Below are 20,506 nucleotides of genomic sequence, written 5' to 3' on the forward strand. Positions count from 1 at the left end.
AAGACGGTCCAGCCCCGCCCAGCCCAGGCCCCACCAACCTGGGTGGGCTTTCCAATCTCCCCCTATTTCCTTACTCTCTTTCCCCATGTGGGACTCTCAGGGTCCCATTCCCTCAGCTGAGAAGGCAGCTGACAGCCCCCCAGGGAGCAGTTGGATCCTTCACCTCCAACTCCAAAAATAGCCCCTTTTCAACTCAATTTTAAATACATGACTATCCATTGACATGATGGCTATTATGATGATGGGGTGAATCACAGGTACTTAGTGATAGGACCAGGGGTTCTGTGCTTCTTCAAGGCCTGGGAAGCCCTAGCCAGAGGTGGTTACACCTCTTCGGTGCTCGTCCCTGTACCCTCCAGCAGCCTGACAACTTACTCCTGTCCACCTGCCCCCCTGCCACTCACTGGTCTTCCTTGGAGCCCGGCTGCATGGTTCTCCTCTATCCAGGGCTACAGCCTCACTCAGCATCTTCTTGGCTGGATCAGGAACACCCTGCCCCGCGTTGTCCACCTTTGCCCTCTGTACCAGGTGGAGGGAGAAGTCTCAGATGCTTCTGGGTTCCTAGATGGGCCAGCGGGGAGACAGTGGAGCCCTTCCTTGAGACAGGGAACATGGAGTAGAGGTGGGCCAGAGGACTGGACGCGGAGGATGGACAGATGTTGCAACATGTTGGGTTAGGAGTTGGAGCTTGCAGCCCTGATGAGAACATAAGTCTCCTGCTTGCAGTTCTCCTGTCCTGCCCTGCTACATGATACCACCTCCACCTCCACCTCCACCCCCACCCCCGCAGAGGGAACAACAGGGCGGTGCCTTGGTGTGGGTGGGGCCACAGCAGGGGCAGGACCTGGGGGCGGGGCTGCCTGCGTGGGATTACCTTGAGTTTCCTGTTGGAGCCCCAGGGCAGAGGACGGAGACCTGGCCCCAGGGCATTTGAACAGCCCAGTGGAATGACCCTTCCACTCCCCTGTCATCAGCTGCAGAGATACAAATCAGGAAAGGTTTTTGTGCTGCCTTGACCATTTTCTGAGTTTTCATAAAAAAGAATTTTACATCAAGTGAAAAATATAAAAGCAAAACAACTGGTAGAATAGATTTTTCCTATATTTAAAAGTAAATGATTTTGGGAAGGGAGAGGATAACTCCCCCTACCAAACATACACATAAGAAGTCTAGAAAAACATTCTAAACTATTGAAAATCGGTCTCTGTAGATTATAAAACTACAGGTGATTTCTTTTTTTTTAATTCTATATTTAAAATTTTTTTCCATAATGAAAATGCACTACTTGTATAAGATAATGCTTTTAAAAATAAAAGTTTAAAAAAAACTGAAAGAAAAAAGTCTTTAAAACTGTGCCTTTTGCAGACTGTCTCTTAGAGGCTGCCGGTTACAGGATGGGAGGGTGTGGGAGTGGCTGGCAGACCCTGCGTAGGAGCCCAGGGCTTTTTCTGGATCGTGGTCACTCCCTCAGCCTCATTCGTCTCTGCCGCAGGTGGCCTTTTGTGGTTGGGTGAGGTTCCAGCCCATTGAGATGTGCTTCTGTTTGGGGTTTGTCCTCAGGCATCCGAAGGTGTCCCTGTGAGGTTCTTCACCAAGCTGGACCAGCTCATCGAGTTTTACAAGAAGGAAAACATGGGTCTGGTGACCCATCTGCAGTATCCAGTGCCGCTGGAGGAGGAGGACGCAGGCGACGAGCCAGAGGAGGAGACAGGTAGGAAAGGATGGAAGGGAAGGCAAGAGGCTGGCAGTGCCTTCAGGACCCTGCCATCTAAGTACCAAGGTGAAGTTCTGGGGTGTTCCTCTCACTTCAGGTGCTTGTAGATCAGCTGAGTCCAGTTATCAGACACTGACCTGGTGGTTAAAGACAAATTAGGAACCCCACAGACTGTGGGGTCAGGCAGAACTGGATCAAACTTCCTGGTCCCCAGCTTCTTAGCTGTGTGACCTTAGGGGAATTACTCAACCTCTCTGAACCACAGACCTCTCTTTAAGAGACACCAAAAATAATATCTACCTCTCAAGGTGTCATGAAATGAGTTAATCAGTATAGACCCAGAGCCCTGTACATAGTAAGCACCTGATAAGTGAAGCTACCATCATTGTCAAAATGATTAGCTGAGTTTTCCTGTGAAGAGAATGAGGGAGGAGATCCTTGCACTAAACCAGAAGGATGAGAAAGGTGCTTCTTGATGTCATCATAAAAGGAACAAAAGGGCGGCCCCTAGATGGTAGGTGAGAGGCAGGCCCGCTGTGTACACAGTGGAGGGACAGACAGACGGAGTGAGAGGCCTGCGGCCCAGGAGCTCACCTTTTCCCCTCAGGAGCTCGTGTCCTAGCAGAAAACCCTGAGACACATAATTGAGCCTCTCAGCCAGTCAGGGCTCCTCCGAAGTCCCAGGGCCTGGAAACGCATGGTCCCCCAGGGTGTCCCCCAAAGGACAGATTAGGTCAGAGCCGTGATCGCCCCTGGCCTGGCTCCGGCCCATCTCTGGCGTCTGCCAATCACGTGCTGGGTGTCTTTTGACCCCCTCCATGGGCCACCTGCCCATCTTCCTCCCACCTCCCCAGAGACCCACTCAGAGTGATTTCTCAGCTCATCGGCTGCCTGTCAGGTGGTAAACTCTGAAGAGCGGCTTCACCAGCTCTTGGAGGCGGTGAGGGCCAGGCAGTGTTTCAGACAGAGTGCCGCTCTGCACAGGTGAGGCCGGGTCCCTTCTCGTATCCATCGGCCCAGTAAGAGGTGCCCTCAGCTGTGAGACAGCCAGAGCTGACATGTCCCCGGAGTCCAGGGTCACTCACCAGTGCTGTGCCCGCATGTCCCCCAGCTGGCCTGAGAAGCCATCCTGCAGAAGTGTCCTCTCTTCCTTCTCGCCCCCAGGCCAGCTTTTCTGCCCCTTGGGAGTGGGTGCCTAGAAAAAGATCCCAACCCTTTCTGTGAGGGCTGGAAAGAGAAACCCTGTCTTGTGACCGCTCCCGCCCTCAGACGAAGCCCAGTTGTCAGCTTGAACTGAAGCAATGTGACGTTTGCTCCCACCCCCCTGGGCCAGCCCAGTGACTGATTTGGCTCAGGTCTCCTCAAGGTGCTGCCTGTCCCCGTGGGGCTCAAAATGGACTCAGAACCATTGAAAGAACCCCAGGCCAGGTGAGGAAGAGGAGGGCTCATCCTTTAAAGAAAATGTGTCCTTGTAAATCAACTCAACTTCAATTTTTTAAAAAAGAAGAGGGAGAAAGAGAATGTCCCAGGACAGCTCTGTGGCCAGGGCCCTGGGACGGCCATTCTGTGTGGGAAGACGCTTGGACAAGAGGTCGTGGAGCTCAGGGGCTCAGGACCCTCACTCACCTGTAGCATCTGTGGGGTGGAAGTTTCTAAGGTGAATGGGTGGGAGTCCCATCTCCCAGGTCAAGTTCAAGTCATTTGTTTCATATTTCAGTTCACTGGGTGGAGGGAGCCCCTCACTTTCCCGTATTGTCTCTGAGGGTCCAGGGGAAGAGAGAAGGAAAGACAGGCTGGAGAGAAAGTGCAGAGAAAAGGGGATAGGGTGGGAGAGAGAGGAGCACTGTGGCCGGGCCTGCCTGCTCCCTGCCCGGCTCCTCCCGTCACGGGAACCCAGCCTCTGCTGGCCGAGGGCCCCCACCTCAGCCCCAAGCTGGCTGTCCTGCTGAGCTGCTGGGACTGCTGGCTCCACTCGTCCAAGGCCAGCAGCCCTGCCCAACACGGCCATCTGACTCCAGCAGGCATCTTCAGAGCGCCTCCGGGGACAAAATCTGGGCTAGGGCCTGGGCCAGAGACCCCCAAGACCAGGTTCCTGCCCTCAGCAGGCTCCCTGTCTAGTCCCGGAGTCCTCTGGCAAGGGAGTGGGGACAGGAAGGGACAGTGCAGGCACAGATGGGTCTGGAGCTGGGCGCAGTGACCTGGGCCCCACGTGTTGGGAGGGCACAGCGTGTGGGCACACAGCCCTCTCTGGAGGTGTGTGGTCCCAAGGGAGGGAGAGAGGATGCGCTCAGCCCAGATGGCATTCCTGTCTTCTCTTGGGTAGAAAGTGTCCTGTCTCCACCTGAGCTGCCACCCAGAAACATCCCGTTAACTGCCGGGCCGTGTGAGACTAAGGAGGTCCCTCCTTCGAACGAGAATCCTCGAGCCAATGAGGTCAGCCGGCCGAGCCTCTCGGAGACGTTGCTTCAGCGACTGCAGACCATGGACACCAGCGGGTGAGTCCCCTCCAGGCAGGCTGGTCTCGGAGGCCACAGATCCCAGGTAGCTCACGCTGTGCTGACTCCTGGATCCCCCTTCCACCCCAGGACAGGTTTGCTGTGGAGCCCACCGACCTCCCGACAGTGGGTCTGAGGCAGCCGGGCCACAGGGCAGCTCTGTGTATGTGGACGCTCGTTGGCCCCACTCAGATGCTCCATCTCCACCAGGCCCCGTGGCGTGGCGGGAGCTGGTTCTGTTATTCTCTGCTGCACACGGCATGGCCCCACTCCAGACTTCGGGGGCCTGTGCTGTGACCCCTGACTGGGGCTTGCTGTGAACTCACCTGGCATCTTTTCCCATCACGAATACCTCTACCCCCATGAGTCAGATGGTGGTCCAAGTGGAGGAGGTTGCCTGCACTGCAGGCTGGACCTGCCATGCAGTCCTTCTCTGGTCTGGCCCCATTCAAAGGAGGCCACCTTCCTCATCACCAGGAAATGGGTCAGTGCAATACTTTCCTGTGTAGTATGGACTAGGGGGTCTATACAACATGACGCTCCCCTCTTTGTGGTGGACGCTGTGAGATGCAATCGTTGCAACACTCTGTTTCACTCGCTCTGATCCAAGGTTCTCAGGATCTGGTCCTGTAGGTGGTACCGGGCCGGCTCCTGTTGGTCCACATTGATGAGTCCTACAGCTTCTCCACCTCCCTTAGCAGGCCCAGCACTTCCCTGGCTGGATGATGGGAGGTTGGGGTAGGGCCTTGGAGGGGTGTTGGTTATTTTGCAAATCAAAGGCCCTGACTTCGAGACAGGCCAGGGGGTGGCTTCCACAGGGAGGTGGGGTCCACGGGGGAACCGTGTCCCTGGTGCCCAGAGCGCTGCTTAGCACAGAGTTGGCGCTCCCTAAGTATGTATTGAATGAATGAGTTTGTGCACAGTGACTTCCATGCATTAATAATTTTGAAACATTTTTTGTTTCTTTGTGAGAAAAGGACCCCTGAAGGACATCCTAAGGTTAGGGCTGATGTAACATGAACTTGAAAGATGATTTTGAGGCAGCCAGGGCTGCTCACCTACCATCTGATTTGGCAAAGGACAGAGGAAATGCCTGAAGGTACACACAAGCCACTGGTTGCTAAGATACCTGGTGTCTTTATATTTCCACCTTGACACATCCTCTAATTCTTCTCCAGGCCCACCAGATTATATTCTCTGCAAGCTCCCTAAATTCCTTGTGCTACTTATCCAGTAGCTCAATATCCAGGGCTTTGAATAGCTGATCTGTTATCATGATTATCCTGATAACGTGTCTGAATAACAAATGTTTATTAAAATAGGCCTTGCCAAGCCCATTGCCTCATTTCCTTGAGATTCTGTTTCTCTCCGAGCTCGTCATCATTATCATCTAGTAAATGCCGTGTGCTCCTTGAGAAAGCAGACAAGGCTGCCCGGTGGTACCGCCACTGCCCATCCCTGCCGACTCTCCCATGTGTTCCTTTGGCTCCATCTCCTCGTCCGTTTCACCTCTGCAGGGACGGGTGTTCTCTAGGCTCTCAGGGCCCAGCCGTGGGGCAGGACGAGGTGTTCAGCCAGGCCTCCACGCAGCCTCCGGGGAGGGGCGGGGCAGCTGAGGGCTGGGGAGCACAGGAGGCGCGCCCTCTCCGGTTTGGCTCCTGTGTTAACACAGAGCAGTGGAACTCGGCCGAAAACTCCTGCTTGGAGCAGGGGGTGTGTCAGTGCGAGTACAGTGGGGAGGACCCTGGCGACACGGTGCCCATCCTGCCTTCTCTTCTGGGTCGTGAAAAACTGAGATGCTGCCTTGTGTTTGGAAGTCAATCTATGTCACTTGTAAAATAGCTGTAAGACAACCTGCACGGTGTTTTGTGCAAGTAAATGAGATCAGTTAGGTCAGAGTTACTACGAGACTGCTGAGTAAAATCAGCCTTCTCTGATAAACAGAGTTCACATCTTTATGACAACACGAACATGTCTGCAAGAAACATTCTAACAAATACAGCTTCCTAAAGCAAGCACTCTGGCTCTCAAAGTTACAAATCAATAGACATTAGAATGGTTAAAATACCTCAGAGTGGGGACGGGATAGCTCAGCGGTAGAGCACATGCTTAGCACGCACAGGCCCTGGGTTCCATCCCCAGTACCTCCATTAAAATAAACAAATAAATAAACCTAATTACCTCCCCCCAAACAAAAACAGACAGTAAGTAAACATACTTCAATGCTACAAAAGAGATTTCTTTTTTGTCCTTTTTAGTAAAACAGACTGAGGCAGAAACTGGATTTTTATGATGTCAAGGCTCAGAATAAGTATAGATTAAAGTTAAATATTGTGACAACTGGTATGTGCATAGCTGCTGACTTCACAATCTAAATACCTCAAAACGGCGAATCCACCTCCTTCCAGTCTTAAGAGCAAGTCCTTCATTATTCGAGGATCCTGCAGACCCTCGTGATCTGTAGTTTCAACTTGATTGTATGTCAAGGCTGGCACAACGATATTTAAGGCTTGTATTAATTTTTTCAGACAAGTAAATCAGCGTCCTCGAGCCTCCGTGTCCTTATTTGTAACATAGGAATGCCAGTACTCTCTGCCTCATAACGCTGATGTGCGGATTAAAGGAGAGAATGAACAGAAAGTGCTGAGCAGAGTGACTTGTGTGTTGCACTCAGGAAATACTTGCTGTGATTATAATTTTCATCATCATAAGAACAAAAACTCAAAAGTTGTCGAGAGAAACGGTGGTGGGAGATAGAATGAAGAGGTATGATCGGACCTAGGTGGCGGCCCCAGGGCTGTCTCTGCTGAGCTGTCATGTGCAAGGGCAGATCCTGCCTCGGGTCGTGCGCTTCATCCGTAAATTGAAAGGGGTTGGACCAGACCTGGAGGAGGGATGGGGGCGTGAAGGGCGGGCACCTAGGCTGCCACTGCCCTATCCCTAGCCCCATCGCTCATGGCAGAGACCTCCCCTTGGAGCCTCGGATGACTCAGAACCTCCTTGACACAGAGCTCCAGGTGGCCTTTAGCTGTGAACTTGGAGTTGGCCTGTGAGCTGAAGCCATCTGCTTCAGCTCTGGACTAGAGCATCCCTCAGCCCTCAGTTCCTGCCTTTAGGAACAGATGAAGTGGGAAAAGAAGTCCTGTGTACATTTTCAAAGCTATTTATCGCCTTTTCAAAGGATAAACATTTCTCCTCTCCAGCTACTATCACTTCCTTCCATGCACCAGCTTGGGGAAAAGCCGCTGTGGGTGGGTTAAGAGGCAGCCTCTCTCACTGGGCCCTTTCCCTTGTCCCACCTGGTCTCCATCCCTTCGGTAAGACCCAGGGAACCATACAGGTGTGCGAACGTTCTCCTGCAGGACAGTGTATCAGTGAGGACGTAGACTTTTTCTTCTTGTGACTGTTGGTATCTATGGCTAAAGGACAAAGTAAGCATGTTGTTATTTCTATTCCTCCCCTCCCCAGGCTTCCAGAAGAGCATCTGAAAGCCATTCAAGATTATTTAAGCACCCAGCTCACCCTGGACTCTGATTTTGTGAAGTCGGGCTCCTGCAGTCTCCCTCATTTGAAGAAACTGACTGCGCTCCTCTGCAAGGAACTCTATGGGTAATGGCTGCCCGTGGGGGCGGGAGGTGGGGCGGGCTGGGCCAGAGAAAGAGCTCGTTAGGGTGACCCTGCACTCCGCCTGGCTGTCTACATACCTCTGCTCAACTCAGAATAATTGGGCAGTTGATGGGGTTTAGAAATCGTTGTGGTTGTCTGAGGTTTTGTTTTCTTGGTGTTTGAACTTGGTGGTTGTGTTTTTTTGGTTTTTTCTTTTAAACTAAAGTTAATTTGAGGCCAGTTGCTACGGGAAAGGGTAGGCAGAATGCACTGCAGCCCTTTCACACCAGCTCAGGGTCTAATGTTTAAGGATTTTGCTACTATTCATCCTCTGTGCAGCAGTCAGCACATTCAACAAGCCCCTAAGGGCACCGAGAGGAAATAAATTAAAATCAGCTTATTATCTGTGTGGGTGTTGATGGCCCAAGATCGCCAGTGATGGTAGTTTTTTGAAGTGAGGCAATTCACTAAAACTTTAATTTTCTGATATCAAATTCATTTTTACCAATTGGTAAAAATTCTAATATCTTTTAGAGTTTTTGATTATGGGTTTTAATTTCATAACCATTAAAATTAATTTCAAGTCTAATTACACTTTAAGTGTTATAAGGGCAAAATTAAGGCTGATAGCTGTCTAAAGAATTGGCAAAAGAGTATTTTAAAGGCTTGAAAAAATAGAAAATAACATTCAAAACATCTGAAAGAAATCCAAGGATCCAAAACAATCCCATTGCAAATGAAAGGTCAACATTTTGGCTGGGAAAAGAGCATTTCATGTGGGTGAGGCTTTATCAGCCTATACTGTTGTGTGTTTTATTACATATACAGCAGTGTCTAAATTCTTTTTGTCAGCTTCTCTGGTGCTGTATCTATCTTAGCTTAGTTAATATGCAAAAAAGAATCTTTCACCATCAGTAGTCATATTGAACTTTCCTTTTAAAGGCTCTTAAAAGCACAATCTATACATTTGGTAAATTTAACAAATAATTTCTTTGACAGATTGAGTGCTCATCACATTGGCCGGTCAGGCTTAATTTCAGTGAGTTGGCTTTCAACTAATGTAATTTCAGCTAATTGTACCCAGAGCCATCACTTTTATAGACTCCCAGGGAGAGAGATTTTTCCATGTGACACTGTTGTTACAAATCATTTACCACTAGGGAACACACACACGCACTCTCTCTAAGAAACAGAATTTCATGATGACTGGTAACAAGCTTTTATTTCTGCTCCAGTGAAGACTCTCCTCTTTGCTGCTTCCTTGACCAGGAGAAAATATACCTTTAAGTGTCTCCACAAGCGTCACCCAGTCACTCAGCACATTTCCCCAACACAGCATTGCTTCCTGGACTTTCCTGGGATCTAGGTAACCTCATTCTTATGGTGACAGCAGCTTCCTCAACATGGCTAGTTTCCCACACCTTTATTTACTGAACAGTTAACTTCCAGTTAGAAGTAGAGACACTGTGATGGTGTAAACTCCCCACACGCTTGTTTGTCTTCGCTTCGTAGGCAAAGTGATAGTCAGGTTTGGAGACTTGGTTAGCTCAGGGATGGACTCTTAGAAAATCTTAGTAACAAAATTATGTTTCCTGTCCCCCTGCAACCCTGCAGATAGCGTTTAATGAAACTAACTATGCACTTGTAGTTTTCAACTGCTTTGCTTGGAACAGCTCTTCAATGCATTCATTCATTCATTCACTCACTTAACAAATATGGATGAAGAGTCTCCCCTGGGCTCTGTTCTGGGTGCTGGGATGCAGCAATGAACACAACACACAAGGTCTCTGCTCTTTCAGACCTTGTTGGAGCTGACATCCTAGTGAGAAATAGAGCAGTCAATTAGGTCTGTAAATAAACAAGATAATTTTAATCAATATCATGACAAAATACAATAGAAAAATGTGATGGAGAGACACTGGGTGGAGGGTGCTACTGTCCTTTGGGGTCAAGGATGCCTCTCTGAGGTGGTGACAGAGCTGGGACCTCAGTGACAAGAAGGAGCTAGCCATCCAGTTGCCTGGCAAAGGGATGTCAGGTACAAGTGTCCTGAGGCAGGAATGAGGTCAGCCTCAAGGAACAGAAGGAAAGTGGCTGGAGCATAAAGAGTGAAGGATAGTGTCAGGAACGGAAGTTGGGAAGAGTCAGGTGTCGAGTGGCCATATTTAGCAAATAACACAGGATGCTCCTTTAAGTCTGAACTTCAAATGAACCGTAAATGTTTTTTTCAGTATAAGTATATACCACAATATTGGGATATACTTACCCTAGTAGATGATCCATTGTTTGTCTGAAATTCAAATTTAACTGGGTGCCCTGTGTTTTATCTGGCAATGCTAGCAGGAGCCACATCACGTGAGGCCTTCCAGGCCCTGGGGAGAGTGTCGGGACTGTGCCATAATGTGAGTTAGGGCTGTGGAGGCAGACCCAAAGCAGGAGACACTCCGGAGCTGCTGTGTGTACCGTGATGGTGGCCCATGAGAAGGGAAGTGAGAGGAGGCAGGGATTTGTGTCTGTTTTGCATCCTGCTGAGTCCTGTGTTTAGACGGCCCCTGCACCCAGTAACAGCTGATAGATATTAGTTAAATGACCCAAGGCTTGGGAGCATGTGGGTGCTGAAGGCTGGTGTGACCGGGGTGTGTGTGGATGGTAGAGCTGGCAGAGGGTGACTAGGTTTTTGGTGCGAGCCACTGAGTGCGGGTGATGCCAATAACTTAGTTGGGGACAGTCAAGGAGGAGAGGGGGGAATGGGGGGGTAGTTTCTCTGAACTACCATTGACTTGAGGCCTTATTAAGCATCCTGTGAGCTGAGCTACCAACCAAGGAGTTAGTGCTAGAGGTTAGAGCCCAGGAGACCTTTGGGCTGGGGGTACACATCTGGGAGTCATCTGCATGCAGCTGGCACTTGACACTGGGAGACAAGTAGGGTAAGGTCACTGCAGGGGGTAGTGCAGATGGAGGGGATGGAGGCTAAACATTTCAAGGGGTGGTGGAGGAGGAAGAGCTGGATCAGGGGCTGAGGATGGTGCCAAAGGAGGCCAGGTTTGTTGACTCAGACCTGAGGAGTGAGAAACAGTGCAAGATTGTACTCCTCTGCAAAAATGTCATCTAAGTGTCAGTACCTGCATCTGAAAGAAAGAGCTTCAGCAGCACAAAGGCTTAAGGAAGATGTAGAATCCTAAATTAGATTACCTAGAACCAGACGGTAACTTTTCCAGGGAAAGAGAATAAAGAATAAAGTCTCCAATCTGATAACCCCTGAAATGGAGCAATGAGAAGAATTGCAAGTAGAATTTTAGAATAAAATGTCGAGTGTGAGAGAGGGCATTTTATCTATTAAGTGAGGACAGGGCACGGATTTTAATAAAGAAGCAAACCAACCAAAACAAAAATACTTCACCATTATAACTGCTTCCTTGGAGGCTATAAGTCCATAGTTTCCAAATCAAATTTGAAAATCAAATCACGAAACAGAGCAGAGTGTCAGAGAAATACATACATACAGAAGACACGGGAGGACTAAATGAGCATATGCAAAGAATGTGTGATTTAAAAAGTGATAGTCTTTGAAAAGGGCATAGAGATTCAACTTATACCTGGTAGCATGGGCTGTCCAAGAAGCAGTGGAAAAATGGATAATTAATGACTAAATGTGTAAAAGAAGAAAAATGTTTCCAGCTTATGAAGGAGCTAAATCCAGGTATTGAGAAACCTCGTAAAGATCCAATGACAGAACAACCAGATAGGAGCTTCTACACCCCTCCTTATAATCTTCTAAACTGCAAGGGAAGATAAATTCAGGAAGCAAATAATTAGGAACAGCACCATTCCTTTTAAAAATTACAATATTGATATTATTCATTCTCCTTGATGATATGAAAATTCCCAAGCAGTATCTCCAAGGAGAAGACTACTGACCTGGAAGTAACCCAATCTAGATGTCATTCGAGGGACTAGGGAGTCTTGCAGGTTTTAAAAATTTGTGAAAATGTACTCATCACATTTCTTTACTTCAAAAAGTTTACAAGAGTTTTTTTCCCCCAGAAGTTTTAGAGGGCTGGTGGTCCTAAAAATAAGACCCTAGCAGCTAACCAAGCAGTTGGATGTGAGTACACCCAAAGCAAAAGTGTTTGTTCTGTACCCCCATAGCACAATATGATGAAAGTAGAAATAAATAATAAAACTAGCCACAGCCACTCAACCATCTAGACATGTTTAGACCATCTCTCCTAAATCATAGCTGAACTAAGGAAGGAACTGATGCAATATTAGCCTATGTGGGATAGGTTTGGGAACTAGGAGTAATCAAACCACTGTGTATCAGAGCTCTAAGTGATGCAGCCAAAGCACTATTTGGAGGAAAAGCCATAGCTTTAAAAGTTCTGTTATGAAAAGGGTGGTGGGTGGAATAAGGAGTCAAGCATACAAATTTATGCCAGTTTCTCAGTCTCCTGAAGGCATCATGGGTTATATCCTGATTGCCTTGATATTTCCTGGGTCAGGCAAAGTACTGGAAACATTTGTCTGTTCAGTATTCATGAATGAAGATTGAATGTGTGCCAGCTGCAAGCCAGGCACTGTTCCACGGGCTGGAGATGCAGCAGTGAACAAAACAGCATTTCCTTTAAGGAACCTCTGTTAAGAGACTGAGCAATAACAATGGCTGCAAAGGAGAAGAGCAGGGGGAAGATAGTTAAAAACAGAAATAAATTAGAAGAAAAGTCAATTAAGAACATTTTCAAAATCAGAAATGTAGGAGATTTAATAATCTGCACTAAAGATTCGCAAATAAATAAAGAAGACAGTGTACATTACATGGCTGCAAATTTTCAAATTATAATTAATTGAAACAAATATTTTATATGAAATATGAAATGTGAAAATTACCATGCATGCCCTCCTTTGAACTTTCAAGGAATGATAACTATAATTTATCAATTATTCTTGAATGACAAAAATCTTCAATATTCAAGAAAAGTAAGACTTAAATCCAAAACCCCGATCAAGATAATAGCCTGAAATAAACTATATCCAGCTTCATTTATTAATATGAATGTATAATATTTCAGTATTATTCTAGCAAATATAATTTAGTGATATGAAAAATGTAGTTTTTTGTCTAAGAAATTACCCCGAAGGTGAATGAACATAAAGAAAACACTATAATTGAGCAGTAGACTAAGAGATGAAGCAATCATTTGCATAGATGTCTTAACAGACCTGATAAAATTTAAAAGCCATTTCTAATTTTTAAAAATTATTCTACCTCCTTAATAATGCAGTATGTGTCAAAGTAAAACCAATTATCCTTGACAGGGAAACATTGAAATCATTCCATTAAATCTTTTAACAAATGAAAAAGAGATGCTCACTATCACCTGATTATTTAATACTGTGTGAGAAATTTTCGCTAAAGCAAAAAGAGAAAAAGAAGCAAAGAATCAGAGAAGCAAAAATTAAGAAAACAACAGAACATCAGAATGTTCCTTCTGAGTCTGGAGGTCTGGGCTGGGATCTCCAGATTGGATGTGCTAGCCAGAAAGTGTGTGGGGAAGCTGGGGAGATTAACCCTCTCTCTGAGGCCAAGGTGGGAGGCAGCTCTCCTTCTGGGAAGGCTCCTTGACCTGCCTGAGGACTGCAGCCTTCTCTGTCTCTACTCCCTGTCTCTCCTCGAGCTGGTGACCTGACACGGAGACAAGCTTCCCAGGGCCCCTGCTGATGGTAACTTCCCCAGGCAGATCTGTATTATAAGGACCGTTCTTAAGTCTTCCAGCTCAAGTCCCTATGCATCATCAGTCACTGTGACCCTAACCAGCACCTCCAGACACATTTGGGAACCAGGTTACTCAAAATTTTACAAAGGTTTGAACTACAGAGGGTAACGGCATTATTCTTAGAAAACTCTAAAGATTCAGTTTGTGTATGTGTACTTGTGTTTTTCGGGTAACATTTTGAAAAAGGAGAACAATGAAGGGGACCTATTTGATGTTAAAGCTTGTACTGAATTAGTGTTTTAGAATTGTTTTTGGTTTTGGGGGCTGGAATTCTTTGATGAAATGACAGTGGAAACAGAATACCACTATGTGCACAGTGAACAGAGCAGCTCTGGCAGAGGCAGGATAGAAAGCAAGCACCCTGTCTGCCCAGCACATACCTCCCTCTCCCTAGTCAGTTACATCCCCCCACCCTCCTTGACTCCCAAAGGAGTCCCAAGGATGGCCAGTCAAAGCCAGTAGGCTAAAACACCGTCCTTGCAACAGTGAGATACTGTCAGTCTGCGAACATGGCATTGCCTAGTACATGTGGGATGCTCCAGAATTTTCATTGAATGAATGATATGGATTCTGGAAATAAATCCTATCACATTTAGGATGGGTTCGTGCAATGAACTAGCCCAAAAGAACTGAGAAAAACACAGCAAGTGCAGTTCAGTGAAACTAAATAGCAATATGGAAAAAGATGAACTTATTTCCACAATATTAAAAAAAAATTCCAGATGAGATAAGGAATTAAAAATATATAACAACAACCCCAAGAATCCTTGTATATAACATAACTTTTAAAAGAGTGAGAAACCAATTTAAGAGGAGCAAGTAATTGCTCACTAGTAAATACTGATGATAATTTTTGAACTAAGATAAGCAAAAAAATTACCAAGGAAAAGATGAAAAACACAGCAATAAAAAACTATAAAGCACTTTATAATGAAATCTAGCCCACCGCGGATGAAAATAACAGAATGGGGGTAGGGGGGGCTTACAACACCTGGATTAAATAAAACACAAAGCAGTAAGTAAAGAGTTTATACCCATGTGTAAAAATACCAACAAAATTCCCTGCAGAAAACCAACAAAGACATGAACAATTTATAGGAAGAGAAATACAACAGGTCGAAAAATACTTAAAGACTTTAGAAATTAAAGATATGTAAGTCAATTCAGCACTGTTGAAATGCACTGTTACGCCCACTAAAAGAGAGAAGAGTAGAAAGAATTCAGACAGCTCCCAGGAGGAGCAGGCTGGAGCAGTGCCCATGGCCCCGTAATGGGTACCATCACTCAGAGGCTTAGTGATGTTGATCCAGAGCCACAGTCTCTGGTTAGCCTAAAATTGTCATTGAGAATAAGTAAAGAGGAGCTTTATGAACAAAGCTGTTCAGAGCAGCCTTCACTTAATAATCGCCAAGATCTCAAACTCACCCAATTATCTAGCAATTGATTTGGGCCCATTTCCTCAACAGAATATTTTGAAATCACCAAGACTGTTATATGTGTCAAAACATGAACAGTTTTTGATGAAATAATAAATGAAAAATAGAACTCAAAATTGCCCGCCGTTCCTAAAACATTGGAAAATAGAAAAAGATGAGAAGGAATAAAAAATCGGTAAAACCCCGGTATTGGAATTATCAGCGGATTAGGCAAGGACAGATCTGTCTGGGCGTCCATCTCTGCTGCCAGGACGGGGGTTGGAACCAGAAAGCACAGGCTGTGAGCACAGGAGGCCCCTGGGGCACGAATTTAAAATGCAGATTCCAGACCAGATCCAGTCGGGGCCCAGACTTGTATTATTCACACTCGGTGTAGGTACGATTCTTATAAACACTTAAGGCTGGGAACTGTGGATTACTAAATTATTTCAAAGTAGTTTTGTGATTCTAGATTTAAATTTTCTGCAGGCTGCGTAGTTGAGTGTGGCTAAACAGAAGTAAATCAGGTCTACGCGTCACGGCTCCAGCTTGGTCTGGGTCGGGGACAGGCAGGCCAGGGCGTCGGGCAGGTGACGGGCCAGCTTTGGCCGCCCTGGATCTTTGCCTGGACTTGTCCTCCTGGGAAGAACCCCTGTCTTTGCCTGAGTGGGCGTGACCACGCTGCGTCTCTAGCTGGAGCCTTACTGGGACCTTACTAATCCTTGGCCTTCGCCCTGCCCCCAGGGAAATCACCCGGATCTTCCCTTCCCTGGAGTCTCTGCAGAAGCTGTTTGACCAGCAGCTGTCGCCTGGCCTCCGTCCACGGCCTCAGGTAAAGACTTTGGGGTTGAAAAAATGAGTCTGATAAAACATGTCAGGGTTGAGGGGTGGTGGCGGGGGGTGGGGGGAGAAGAGGTAGCCAAGGTCCTGAGGGCTCAGAAAGGAGCACTGAGTTTGGAGGAAACCAGAGTATGCATTGGGGTGGGGGAGGGATCCTCAGGACCCTGCCCCCCACCCAGAGGCATATCCCCCAGCTCCCTCCTGATTTTGATTTGAGGATTAAAGATTTCAAATTATGCAACTGCCAGTAAAACTCCTTGTTAGTGCTGAATAAGGAGGCAAGGAAGAACTTTCCCCATCATTTCTTATCAGAAACTAAAAAAACATGAGCTGTCTAAATGCTTGATCTGCCCCTTGCCCCAGAAAGAGCAGGTGAAGGTGGCCCACCCCTCACATACACACCTGCTAACACCTTGGCAGGGGGCCAAGGCCAAGTTATCCACTGAGCAAAGGTCTGTGTAACAAAGTGTCATCGGCAAAGTTAAAAACAGCAGAGGCAGTATCTCTGGAGGAAGCACTTGAAAGAAATTTAAGGGACAAAGGATTATGTTTAAAAGTAAACCCTTCCACAAATAATTAAATAAAAACAACCAGATTTTTTTTAATGGGGAGAGGATTTTTAAAGGCTATTTGACTGAAGAGGGACTGGGGATGGCCAGAATACACTTGAAAACATGTACAATCTCACGTCATTGGTAACTGGCAAATGACCTGCGGAACAGGGAGCTCCCATCCTGCCTACGGCATGGGGAAATTTTGCCTGGGGAAGCCAAGGCTTGACCAGGGTGTGTGGATCAGGGGCTCATATGGGTTCACAGCTCAATGTTGGGAGTGGAATGGGTTTTCTAAAAGACAGTTTAGCCATTTGCATGAAAATGTTAAATGCTCAGCATCCTTTAAGCAAGTCGATCTACCGTAGACAGCTGCCTTAGGGTCTACACGGTTGCACCGAGATGTTAACAAAGATGTTTAGTGTAGCTTTGTCTCTAAAAAGGAAAAACGTTGGAAATCACAGCGAGAGGGTTAAAGTATGATGCAGAATTCTGTTCTGAAGTGGATACACTGATGTAGAAAGGTCTCCAAGGCATACTGCTGGATAAAAAAAGCAAATGGCAGAACAACGGATAAACTAGGATGTGAGTCTACACATGGAAATCGGACCAGGAGTGTCTGTACCCAAAGGGCTACTCCAGTCACCATGAGGAGGCGATGGAATTGGGCAGAAGGGGGCTGGGCAGGGGAGATTTCAAGTTTGCCCAGATGGTTTGTGTCTTAATTGAGAAAATATGTTTGTGTTCTGTTTGTACAACTTAAAAATTCTTCAGAAAAAATAAAAGGTGATTTTGCTTTCCTCGAAGTGAATGATGAGTTAATTTCCGGGAAAGTAAAAGCAAATCTAGACAAAACAGGGGCCCTGCCAGATGCTAACATTTAAATAGTTTGAATACAAGATCACACACCCAAATCTCTGAAGTAGATTAGAAGAGGAAGAAGCTTCCAGAGAGGTAGGCTGCCAGCAGTCACACCCCAAAGTGGTGCCCTGTGTGCTGAGGCCAAAGCGTTTGCATTTGGTAGCAAGACAGAGCAGTGACAGAATGGCATTCGCCAGGGATGTAGAGAAAGGGTTCTAGATGCCAACCTCTCTTCTAAGATGCTGACTTGTAAAAAAAAATCTGAGAATATCTTGTTGGCGTCAGAAATTCACAAATGGGAGGAGAAGTTCCAAAACTGCCTGAGGTAGAGGAAAGAACTCTGGCCTCTGGAGCAAAAACATCCAAATTCAACATCTGACTCACCTCCCACCCCGCCCTTAGTTTCCTCATCTGTGAAATGGACATAGTCATATCTGCCACTGCAGGATTATGGGAAGGAGTGAGTGAAACTGCTTGGGTGAGCCATCTGGCTGGGGCAGCCTCTCACCAGCCTTAGGCCCCTCCCCTTAGGTAGACGAGGCAAGATGGGGACCCCTGGACCCCTGCATGGAATTTGTTTGAAAACTGCTGGGAGGTACAAAATGCAACACTATTAGAATGACTGCTGGCCTGAGGTTTGGGGAGAGACCTGGGTCTGCCCTGTGTGAGAAAGGGTGAGTTGTTAACCTTGGAGCCCACATCCTCTGAAGGTCAACTGAAAAGCTAAATGAGATAACCCGGTCAGCTTTTGTAAACCCACAGGTGACCCTCAGACCAATTTGCCCACGTTCAGGCTAAGTTGTGAACTATGCCCTCAACCTCGACACTAGTGACGCTCGGGGCTGAGACCGTTCTGTGTGTTGTAGGATGTTAACGCATCCTGGGCTCTACCCACTAGAATGCCTTTAGCATCCTCTAGTTGTTACAGCCCCAAATGTCTCCAGACATTGTCAAATGTCCCCGGAGGGCAAAATCCCACCAGCTGAGAACCGCTGGGCTAGATCTACATCCAAATCTCAAGTCTGGACTAGCTTTGTGACCTTGGGCAAGTGACTCACCATTCTGACTCAATTTCCCCCTCTGCAAAAGAAGGATTAGAAGAATCAATACATTCTAGTGGGGGAAACACACAACAAACCAATAAAGAATCATGATGACCGATACGAAGCAGAGCAGGGTGATCTAATAGAGATGACTTTGGCTCATGTGGTTGGAGAAGACCTCTCAGTGGCTCTGAGACCTGAGTGACAAGGAAGTGGCCTTCCCAGATGATGTCCTTGCTTCTAGGGATTCCTCAGAAAGTGCTGCTCAGGGCCATGGACAGATCGGAAGTGAGGATGAGAAGGGCTGCGGGTGAAGGTAGATCATACAGAGCCTCAGCAAGTTTGGATAATTTTCTCCCAGTGGCGGGAAGCAACTAGGTATTTCAAGCAGGAGACAGGTTGTGTTTTGGAAGTCGGGCACGAGCTGGTGCATAGACGTAGAAGGTGGAAATCTTGTAAGCAAAGACAGTCCTAGAGTTTTGTTTAAGCAACTGAGTGGCTGAGGTGAGAAGCACTAGGAAAGAAGCAGATTAAAGGGAAGAAGAAATGAAGATTTATTTTTTGGTCATCGTAATTTTGACGTGATTGTAGATACCTCTGATTTCCTTGTGGGCAAAGGGGCCTGATATCGCACTTACAGGGCTTTTGGGGGGATGAACCAAGAGAAAGCATGGGGAGCGCTTGGCCTGACGCCTCTCAGCAGCCGCACTCAGCCCTCCGTCTTTATTTGCTCTTCCTCACGTCCCAGGGGCCTGCTGAGGCCAGTCCAGTCAACGTGGTGGCCAAGCTCAGCCAGCTGACAAGTCTGCTGTCCTCTATTGAAGATAAGGTATTTGGGGGATCCTGCAGCTTCCCTTGGCTTCTCTTGGGTCCCCTCTTGGCTCAGAGAATGCCCAGGTGTCCCCTTGACTCTGTCCCAACTGCTGCTGCCTTCCTGACACCTCCCAGCCTGAAGGGCCCCTGCGTTTATACCCACAGGTCAAGGCCTTGCTGCATGAGGGTCCTGAGTCCTCCCACCGGCGGTCCCTCATCCCACCAGTCACCTTCGAGGTAAGTGGCTGTGGACTCGTGCTCCACACCTGGGAGCTGGCGGGCTTTTGGCTCAGCAGGACCTACTCCCTGGGAAGATGATTAAACGTTAGAGTGGGTGCCCGGATGAATGTGTGGAACCTCCTTCATGGGGAGGCTCCCAAGGCAGGAGCTTCTCCTTGGCCCAGGATGCCAAAATGCATTCTTCTCCAAACGGGGGCAGTAAGTGTCGTCAAACAGGGGGCCCCCAGAGTGGCTGCAAAATAGTGCCTTGAGGGGCAATTAGGGGGAAAAGTGATTCCTGTGATTTCCCAGAAAGTGACTGAGTTAGCATCTCCAGGCCCAGAAGTTTGTTTTTCTCAGGGTCCCCAGAGACTCTGCAGCAGCTAGCCCAGCACTGTCCCACGTTCCAGCGCAGGACAGGGTACCCGCCCCCAGGTGCCTGCTAGCCAGGTGACAACGCCATGCCAGGACGTAGTTCCATCTTCTGAGCGTGCCTAGATAGTTGTCTTTTTCCTAATTATCATCAATAAATGTTCATTTATCAGTTGTAACAAGGTCCAGGGGCTTAAATCTATCACTTAAAATCCTTTCTGGAAGTAGATGACACGTCAGATTAATGAGTGTTGTCAAATTAAGCAGGGAATGAGCCGTTTTCCAGTAGTTCATCTGTTTCCTCCACCAGACCTGCTGGTGGAACAGCCGATGTGCACACAACGGGCAAGCCGGGCTCCTTCCACATTTTAGCGACTCTCAGGCGCTGCCTGTGCAGACTCCCCCTTGGACGTAGAAGCCTGGCGGCCCCCCACAGGGCACCAGGGCTGGACACATGGCCACGGGCTGCCCAGCTACACTGGCAAGGGCCTGATGGGCTGGCACTGTGAAGGCCGGGAAGGGAAGGGATGACTGACACCCCCTCTTCCCCTCCTCCTTGCCCTCCTCCCCCTCTGCCCGCTCCTCTTCCTCCTTTTCATAGGTGAAGTCAGAATCTCTGGGGATTGCTCAGAAACTGCAGCTCAAAGTCGATGTTGAGTCCGGGAAGCTGATAATTAAGAAGTCCAAGGATGGTTCTGAGGACAAGTTCTACAGCCACAAGAAAAGTAAGGCCTCCTGATGTCTGGGAAGTTCTCTCTGCTGATGCCCTTACTGTGGCCGGGCAGCGGCAGGCTGCCAGGGAA

The 20,506-nt window shown here is 47.6% G+C and overlaps 1 protein-coding gene across 1 annotated transcript in view; it reads left to right on the forward strand.

Annotated features, from left to right (window-relative positions):
• The window catches only part of INPP5D (inositol polyphosphate-5-phosphatase D), a 114,593-nt gene that overhangs the window by 47,170 nt on the left and 46,917 nt on the right, over positions 1-20,506 (forward strand). The window contains exons 3-9 of the mRNA XM_072961859.1: positions 1,561-1,711; positions 4,038-4,209; positions 7,678-7,818; positions 15,749-15,836; positions 19,048-19,128; positions 19,278-19,349; positions 20,305-20,428. Coding sequence (XP_072817960.1) covers positions 1,561-1,711; positions 4,038-4,209; positions 7,678-7,818; positions 15,749-15,836; positions 19,048-19,128; positions 19,278-19,349; positions 20,305-20,428 — 829 coding nt within the window. The remainder of the gene's footprint in view (positions 1-1,560; positions 1,712-4,037; positions 4,210-7,677; positions 7,819-15,748; positions 15,837-19,047; positions 19,129-19,277; positions 19,350-20,304; positions 20,429-20,506) is intronic.

Source organism: Vicugna pacos, chromosome 5 (assembly GCF_048564905.1).
Source record: "Vicugna pacos chromosome 5, VicPac4, whole genome shotgun sequence".
In the NCBI taxonomy this organism is placed as follows: domain Eukaryota; kingdom Metazoa; phylum Chordata; class Mammalia; order Artiodactyla; family Camelidae; genus Vicugna; species Vicugna pacos.